At 31.7% G+C, this 8,804-nt stretch overlaps 1 protein-coding gene across 1 annotated transcript; it reads right to left on the minus strand.

Moving 5' to 3' along the window:
* Nucleotides 1-694: 694 nt before the first annotated feature.
* Nucleotides 695-8,804, minus strand: LOC130649198 (clusterin-associated protein 1-like). Its single transcript, XM_057455445.1, has 12 exons — nucleotides 8,670-8,804; nucleotides 8,109-8,220; nucleotides 7,302-7,386; nucleotides 6,769-6,897; nucleotides 5,289-5,333; nucleotides 5,119-5,214; nucleotides 4,000-4,083; nucleotides 2,856-3,047; nucleotides 2,481-2,564; nucleotides 1,909-2,044; nucleotides 1,725-1,777; nucleotides 695-915 (listed from the first exon to the last, which is right to left on the minus strand). The coding sequence occupies exons 1-12, from the start codon at nucleotides 8,689-8,691 to the stop codon at nucleotides 802-804; spliced, it is 1,152 nt and encodes a 383-aa protein (XP_057311428.1). The 5' UTR covers nucleotides 8,692-8,804; the 3' UTR covers nucleotides 695-801.

The raw sequence follows: 8,804 nt of genomic DNA on the forward strand, positions 1-8,804 counted from the left end.
ACACCTGGAGTCAACCTCGTTCACAGGGCGTTTTGCCTTTTAAATGAATAGCGGCTCAGGGACTACAAAAATCCTAGGACGAGTTTGCCCTAGTGTTAGCGGAATTAATATTCAAATCAGCGTTTCGCTTTTAAGTTATATTTCAGAAAAACTTCCAGTTTGCCCTATTTTAGGCTTGTTCTCGTCCTAAAAATTCCACATTCCTGGAATATTGTCCATCATTAAGGAATTCTGTTTCACTCAATTCATGGACCATCTCTTGCAGAAGGCTGGTAAATGTTGTTGTTAAATTCCAGGAACAATTTTTATTCTTGTCACTGCAAAATGACAGACTTGCTTGGCCTCTCCTTACTAATCAGTCATTTTAAAATTGTGTGCTTATATTCCAGAATGTGGTTGGAAGATAGCCTAGCATTGGTCCCTTTATAACAGTCTCCCTTAGTAACGCTTTATTAATCTGCAGAAGAACTGCATTACAGTTTAAGATTTGGGAAAATCTTTTTTCCAGTATCCACTCTCATTTAATTTTCTACTTTATACATTCGCAACAACGAAGAAGGTTAAGCAACCATAAGCATCGCATTCTTCACATTCTTTCTCTTTGACTGCCGCCAAAAGTTTTTACATTTAACGCCTTCTTTTCTTGAGCTGATGCAATCTTTAAGACACAGTTCAAAGCAACAACAAAACAAAGTTCGATTACATTATTATATTTACAATTAAAAACATGTACAGAAACTCATCATTCGCTTTCATTTACTTCCCCCTTTAAGTATTGTAAAAAGATTCGATAACCACACATTAAAAATTGTCATCACTATCGCTGAGCGGACTGCCTTCTTTCATGTCGTCATCGTCAAGGAGACCATCACCGACACCAACTTCGCTGTCGCTTGATAAACCATCTGTGTCGTCCTAAGAAGAAAATAAGTTTTCTAAGAAAAGAAATAATAATCAACACAAATGACTAAAAAACTTTTCTTGGAAAATTATATAAATGAATGAGATTTCCCTGTAACGAGTGCCTAAAACATCGAAACGAAAATGAAAAAAGGGCACCTCTAACCAAGGAGGTTTAAAGAGAGAAGAAGAGACATTTCAGTGGTTACTATTAAAACCATCCGTTGCCGGTCTGCACTTTGCGCGTAAATTAGAAAAGTAACCGTTGCTCATGTAAAAATACAGCGAAAGCGGCGCAACGGATAGGTTTCAAAGGAGCGCGTAAACAAAAGAAATTTGAATAGAATTTAAATGGACGTTGCTTAGATGTATATCCTTTTTCAACCTCCTTGGCCTAACACACCACCCAGTTTAGAAAATAAAAATTTAAACTATTCACTTTGTCATCACAATTTTCTTTTTTCAAATATTAAGGCTATTTTTGTAAGCAACATTAGCGCAAGGTTGGGTTGTTTATAGTAAAATAGATGTAGTGCAAGTCTAAAAGAACAAAAACATAGATGTGGATGATCAAACGATGCATTGCAGTACTGGTGATCAGCGCATTGTATACATTGTATACATAAAACCTTAACTTAACCGTCTAAACAAAGTCGGAAATAAATTTGATAGCTTAAAAATTGAATTAAAGATTAAATTATTCGTCAGCACTAAGTGACGAATACTTAAGTTGACAAATAATACCGACAAAAAATTTAGGGCATTCGATCCGCCAACAAGTCTGCGATTAACAGAAGATAAAAAAATTTTTATATCATGCTTACATCTTCTGAATCTAATCCTCCTCCCATTGATCCAACAACTTTAGGATTTTGAACTAAAAAATAAATAAATTGATTGATTAATTTATTGATTTATTTATCGTTACGTTACGTTCGGCTTTCTCACAAAAACTATTTAAAAACATGCATACCCTTCTCCCCGAAAGTTGGAATGACAATGTCTTACCTTTGGGAGGCTCATCACCAATCAAAACGTCCTCCTCATCGTCACTTTCACTGCCCATGATATCGAGGCTACCACGAATCAAACTCTCGTGTTCTTCTCTCACGCGCATCGCCACCTTCAATGGGTTTTCAGAGTCCTGAAAAACAGCCCTTAGTACAATTTCACGCAAAATCAGGGACCCAACAGCTTTCTTTATTCGTAATGTTTATAATGTAATGTAGATAGACCCTAAAACTCAGTAAATACAAGTTCATTTTTTGGAAATCTTGAACGGTTCCAATATTAAAATTTTCATAACAACAACAAGAGTTAACAAAAAAATGAACTACATTAAAGTTTAATCTTACATAGAAATTATAGTTACAAAATTTAATAGCATATTTTTAGATTCCGAAAATCCAGTATTTTTAAACTTTTTTAAGACTAACCACTAAAAAAATGTTTATAAATGAGAGTAAATCTTAACAAGATACTTCTTACGTTTGACGAACAAACATTAGAATGCTACGACTTTGTCAACTTAACAAATTCAAATATTCTTTTTTTCTCCCTTTATTTATAACATAACTCACGTTCAGTTTGTCTTGTTCTGTCTTCGTCATCTCATCATTCAAATGTTCAAGATACGACAGATTTCGATATTTTTCCACGTAGGTCTAAAACAGTGCAGTGTATGTTGTAGGCAAGATTTACGAATGTATGCTAATTTTAAGACATTCTCGGTACAATTGTACACTACAAATAGGATATATAGATTATGCTTGTTTAATGCGAATGCTACTTGCCTAAGTACGAAGGCTTGTATTTCATTTACTAATTCATTCATTCATTTATTCATTCATTCATTTGTCTATTCATTCATTCATTCACTCATTGATCCATTCATTCATTCATTCATGCACATATTGGCTCAAATAAACCTTTAAGTAATACGACCTGCGACTTACTTGATATAAAACCTCCAATTCTTTCTCTAGCCCTTCAAACTCATCCATAAATGCGGGCCGAACACTTTCAAGACTCTTCAACCGCTTTTGGTTTCGTTCCAACTCAGATTTTCGTTTCTCGATCTTCGAATTGAGATTCGCTTCATCCGACGCTATATTTTCGAGCTGTTGTTTGATTTTTTCAGCTTCGTTCTAAATTATACAAATGTGCTATTTCCAATCTTTTCATTAATTAGACCATAAAATAAGGTTGAAATAAGTTTCACGACTTTGACCTGTTTTTTATGAAAAAATGCTTTAATCAATAGATGACAAAAAACTATAAAATAAATACCACCAATGCAAAGAGGCAGTCATTGAAATAAAAAAAACACCCTTAATGATTTAAATAAATTTATAACTTTTTTTAGATCAAACCAAAATTCCATAACTTTTCCCATGACTTAGAGCCACCACAACATGCCCTATAATTTATCTTTTTTTCGAGTTATTTTAGGACGAATCATGCTTATTTAAACTTTTAATAAATTTACTAAGAAGCATATATAGATGAAGTAGACTGTAAAAAATTAATGCTTCAGAACAAATTAAAAAACTAATTCTTAAAAATCTTGACATTTTCACGAACTTTATTATTTTTTTTGACTTTTTCTGACACTTTTTAAAAATCTTCCGAAAATTCCCGACATTTTACTTCTGACAAATGGGCACTTTAATATTTTTCTATATCCTATAATTTCATATATAGATGAAGTAGACTGTAAAAAATTAATGCTTCAGAACAAATTAAAAAACTTATTCTTAAAAATCTTGACATTTTCACGAACTTTATTATTTTTTTTTGACTTTTTCTGACACTTTTTAAAAATCTTACGAAAATTCCCGACATTTTACTTCTGACAAATGGGCACTTTAATATTTTTCTATATCCTATAATTTCATATGATAAAACTTATTTATTGTTGATAAATAAATAAATACAGAATAATAATCAGCTATTCATCAAATTTTAAAAAAATCCCTGTCCATTGCAGCCAAATTTTCCTAAAATGAAAAATCTCACAAAGCATTGTTTTTAACCTTTTTTTATCACGCTAACATATACAACATTACAGGAATACAAAAACAATAAATAAATTTTTACTTGTGTCTCGTTCATCATCTTTTCAATGTTTGTCTCGATGTCATTGAGGTCCATTGGTCTGGCAATACTGCTACTTCTGATATGCTAAGAAAAAACCGTTTCATCATTAAAAAAATGCATAGTGAATTTCATTAAAAAGTTTTGTGTTGAACTACAATCTTGAAGCTATAAAATAAAGTTATTAAATAACCTGTATTCTCAAATTTAGAATAATGTTTATTACTTTTCTTTCTTTTTTAATAATAGTTCGTTTGTTTTTATGTTTTTGTTTACTGGTCGATACAAAAAATATTCACAAAAGAGAGAAATATATATATTTTTATAAATGCACCTATGAATAAATACTTCTTTCGCATGGGCTTTTCCTAAAATCAAGATTTTAAATAAGCACGTTGGGTTTAAGGTATTTAATCTTTATAAAAAAACCATTACCGTAATTTCTCTTTTTCGCCCCTAGGGGCTTAATAAATTCTGGAGGTTTTAGACGGGGAGCTTAATAGAAGGGGAGCTAAATAAAGGAAGGGGGCTAAATAAATAATAGAATTTTAAACACAATCTCTATTTTTCAAATTAATACATAATGTTGATAATGTAACATAGTAAATATTAATAACATAATGTTCATCTGTTTCATCATCATCTTCATCTTACAGAAGAAGGACTTGTAGAGCCTGGAACATACACAGTCCGTTGTAAAAAAAAAAGATATTTTGCAAACGAAACTTAGGGAGAAAAAATTAAAGCTGCAGCATATGGATATCGTTGTATATGACGTTAAATCAACAAAAAATATCGAACTTCTTTGAGTACTTTTACTTTATTATTTTATATTTATTTTTTAAGGGAGGGGGGGGGGGCTTATTAAAAGGGGACTAAATAAAGGGAGGGGCTAAAAAGAGGAATTATGGTATTAATGTTAAAAGCCTTGATTAAGTTTTAACTCATAAAAAAGGCAAGGTGCATGATGCACGAAGAAGAAGAATAGTACTTATTCGTATCATATTCTGCAAGTTGTTTTGTAAATCTATAAGACTTGGGGATTTTTGCTGTCTCCACATGGTCACATATAAAAATTGTTATACAAAAAAACATCACAAACTTCAGACATAATTCACTTACTCTTAGTTCGACTTCTCTTCCAAGAAGTTGATGCAAACTTGAGCCTTTCACAGTAATTTCAGATGCTAATTGTCTGGCCATCTTTAAACCACTGATCTAAAAGGGAAACATTCTAGCTTTACAATATCCCAATCACAAAATGTTACACCAAATAAAATTGAATTACATACCTTGGAATTAAAATCAATAGGAATGTACGAACTTTCATGTCCATCCTACAACAAGTAACAAGACATTCATACATATCTTTAGTTGTGATTTATTGTAAACAAACAAGTGTCTTACAGATAAAAGATTATATATTAGATTACACAGCTTACGATAACCCAAGAAATTTAAAACAAGCAATCAAGGACTACGAATTTTGGAATTTTACAATTAACAAAAAACTATTACAGTTTTTTACTGGTTCATGTGAGGTGTCATCTCCTGAAACATTCTAGATTTCTCAGACAATAATTCCATGAAGTGGAAAGAAAGATTATCAACTAGTAGAGACAATCATGCCACAACGTTTACAGTGAAACAATGAAACAAGTTAACACAATTTTCGAATATGCTGTCATCTTTTTTCTTATTACTCAAATAAAAAATTATCTCAATGCTATTAACTTTTGTGGGTTTTTTTTTATTTTGTTTTCATACTTTCCATAAATTTTGGCTAAATTCGCAAAATTGGTGGCTTTGCGGTTCGCCTCCAGTACGGAACGTCTTAGGTTCAAACCCTGACCGAGTCATGCCAGAGACTTTAAAAGTGCGAATTGATCCCTTCTAGTAGTAGTACTAATAATGATAATAATAATACATCATTAAAAGTGCACTTGTCGAAAGAATGTTTATTGAGAAGCTTTTTCTTTAAAGGAATTTATTGCATTTGTAAAAATTAATACAGTAGACTCCCGGTTATTCGAAGCCTCAAGGGGGATAAGAATTTACTTCGAATAACCGGGAGTTCGAATAACTGAAAAATTCGTTTTCCCGCCAGATTTTCAACTTAACCTTAATGGGATGGACTTTTCTTAAGTAATTGAGGCATTGTGGTTCAGTTGAGCGTGTAAACACAAAGAATTTTTACTTTTTGAAGAAAGAATAAATTTGAACAAATTGTTAACAGGTTTTAAAATATGAAAGTTATAAAGAAAATGTATCTAGTAAATACAAGGAGTTCAACTCTTAAAAAAATCTCTGGACCGAAGGAGAATATTGAACTTTTGAAGAAATTGCTTGAAGAGTGTAAATAGCCATGAATATTGAAACCTGATTTTTTGAAGAAAAAAAGTGTTTTAATCGCAGAAAATCAATGTTCTTACTCGACGATCTCCCAATAAGAAAAATTCGAATAACTGAGGGTGACTTAGCCTATAATTGGCCCCAAGGGGAATAAAAATCACTTCGAATAACCGAATTATTCGAATAACTGAAGTTCGAATAACCGAGAGTGTTTTTGCCTGAGTTGGGTAAGCAGATCCAAGGGGAACGCCATCTCACTTCGAATAACCGAATTATTTGAATAAGTGCAGGTTCGAATAACCGGGAGTCTACTGTATGTGCGAAACCTTAACAATAATAATTTTTTTTATCAACAAAAATCACCTGTTTACCTATTAAATTATCATCTCAAGAATAGTGTGTCAAAAGATGTAAGCATACCTGATCTGTCTTATTTACTTTCATTGCAGCATCGTACAAAACAGATGTAACTTTTAACAACTCCTTAACAGCTAAGCCATCAGCTCCATACAGTCTCTTTGTGTTGAGTTTAATGTGCGCTTTTGTCATCTACACAGAAAGTGCTTATCAAATGATGTGCCTTTACAACACATTGTGATGCAATATAAAAATATATCCTTACATACCATAACACAAATGAAAAATTAATTCTAGTACAACATAGGACAGTGTAATTCAACATAGGACAGTTTAGTTCAACATAGGACAGTCTAATTCAACTGATCCTTAGAAAATGTATAACTATTATCAACTTGAAAATAAATAAACTCAAATAACTACGCTATCCAACGCTTGTTAAGTGGAGTTTTGTTATTTTTAATGCTCCCTCGTGTTATTTCGTGAAAAAGATGGTGGAAAATGCAAGCAACAGAAAAAACTGGCTATTTCAACAATTTCTATGAGCCCTACCAACTGCCTATAAATTGAAGCCAAGTTAACACTAATGTTCCTACCATAAACTGAGCAACAGACTTGATAAACAAAACTCGATCATTCTCTTCATCTACATCCATTGGAATGTCACTGCTCGGATCATATCTAGTAAGAAATTACATAGAAAGCTTATACATTGAAAATGAAAACGTAGAAAAAACTTTATATCTTAAAGTAGAGTACTGCTTTTAAGACACCTACTGTTTCATACATAAATATTTACAGCTTGAAAATTTAAGTTGCTATTCCACAATATTGTACAGCCATATACCTTAAAAATCTGATTGGGATCATACAAAAAGGAGTATGAACCTAGAGTGCAGATGATCTCTTCATATATAAATAATCTTATACTTTTATTGTTTTTTGTGCAGATTGACATTAACTAATTTTTTTGTCTCAAATGTTATAATAACAAGGAAAAAAGTGCATATAGTGCTTGCGGGATGTTCAACTAAACTAATCGATTGGATGATATTTTTTGTAGTCAATTTGTCATTAGTTTTAAACCAGCAAGTCAAACTTTGTAAATTCTAAGTCCACATCACCATTGTAGCTGTGGTTATTCCGTTTTTTTTGTTTTTTTTAGTTGTTTTATTTCTTATCTTGGACAGTACTGAAATTTTAACAGCAGCAGTCACAAATCAATCTTTATTAATGCAAAAAGAATAAAGAAATGAAACATCAGTTTGAACAAATGTGGACAGGTAAATGTGCATCAATGTGATCAGGTATCATGCATCTCATGTAAAATATCATAAATGGCAACTTTCAAAAAAAAATCCATGCTAAGTTTTTGCTCCAAGCAACAATGTAGAAAAATCTACCTTAGCACGAGCCACTGAAGAATTTCAGCTACCAAAGAAAAATTTGGCGTTCTGAAGTTCTCCATAGATATTAATCGAGGATAACCCAGAGCTCTCATCATTTCTGTGAAATCTAAAAAGTAAAAATAAAGAAATTTATATACATGGAAAAATCAAAGTATCTTTAACAACAAATTGCATAAGTTAATAATTTTTTTAAATTTACCAATTCAAAAAGGCCTTTAAAGAAGTCGAGAGATTTATTAGTTGAATCTGCTTAAAAATGATCTTGGACAGAAGTTGGATTTATACACTTATTAATATTTGGCTGTTCAAGTTTTATCAAAAGTCCCTGCTACCTTTTATTTAGCATGAGAATAGGAGTGGCATGCTAAAAATACGCCATATTTTATAATAATTCCCTTGAGCTAGGATGGGAGGATGGGAGACTTACAAATTGAAAAATGTATTATATTAATGTCAATCTGATCTGACGATTTAAAAGCTGATTTAAACACATTTCAGGTTGTGCCTACCACCAAAAATGTATTAAGATGGTTAGGAGAAAACATAAAAACTTACTTCTAATATCTCGGTAAGACATTTTGCAAATGGTTGCTCAAAATGTTATTATTAGTTTTGTATCTAAATGCATAAACATAACAAGTTTAAGTACGCCATCAATAAAGACAAGGTTGTTGGTTGACATCATACGAA

The sequence above is a fragment of the Hydractinia symbiolongicarpus genome, chromosome 7 (assembly GCF_029227915.1).
Source record: "Hydractinia symbiolongicarpus strain clone_291-10 chromosome 7, HSymV2.1, whole genome shotgun sequence".
Classification (NCBI taxonomy): domain Eukaryota; kingdom Metazoa; phylum Cnidaria; class Hydrozoa; order Anthoathecata; family Hydractiniidae; genus Hydractinia; species Hydractinia symbiolongicarpus.

Excerpts from the sequence above, each read along its gene's own strand:
- LOC130649198 (XM_057455445.1), bottom strand. The coding sequence starts at position 8,691 with ATGTCTTACCGAGATATTAGAA. Across the intron at positions 8,221-8,669 it reads GTCTTACCGAGATATTAGAA|ATTTCACAGAAATGATGAGA; the intron begins GTAAGTTTTTAT and ends TTTACTTTTTAG. Across the intron at positions 1,778-1,908 it reads TGGTGATGAGCCTCCCAAAG|TTCAAAATCCTAAAGTTGTT; the intron begins GTAAGACATTGT and ends TTTATTTTTTAG.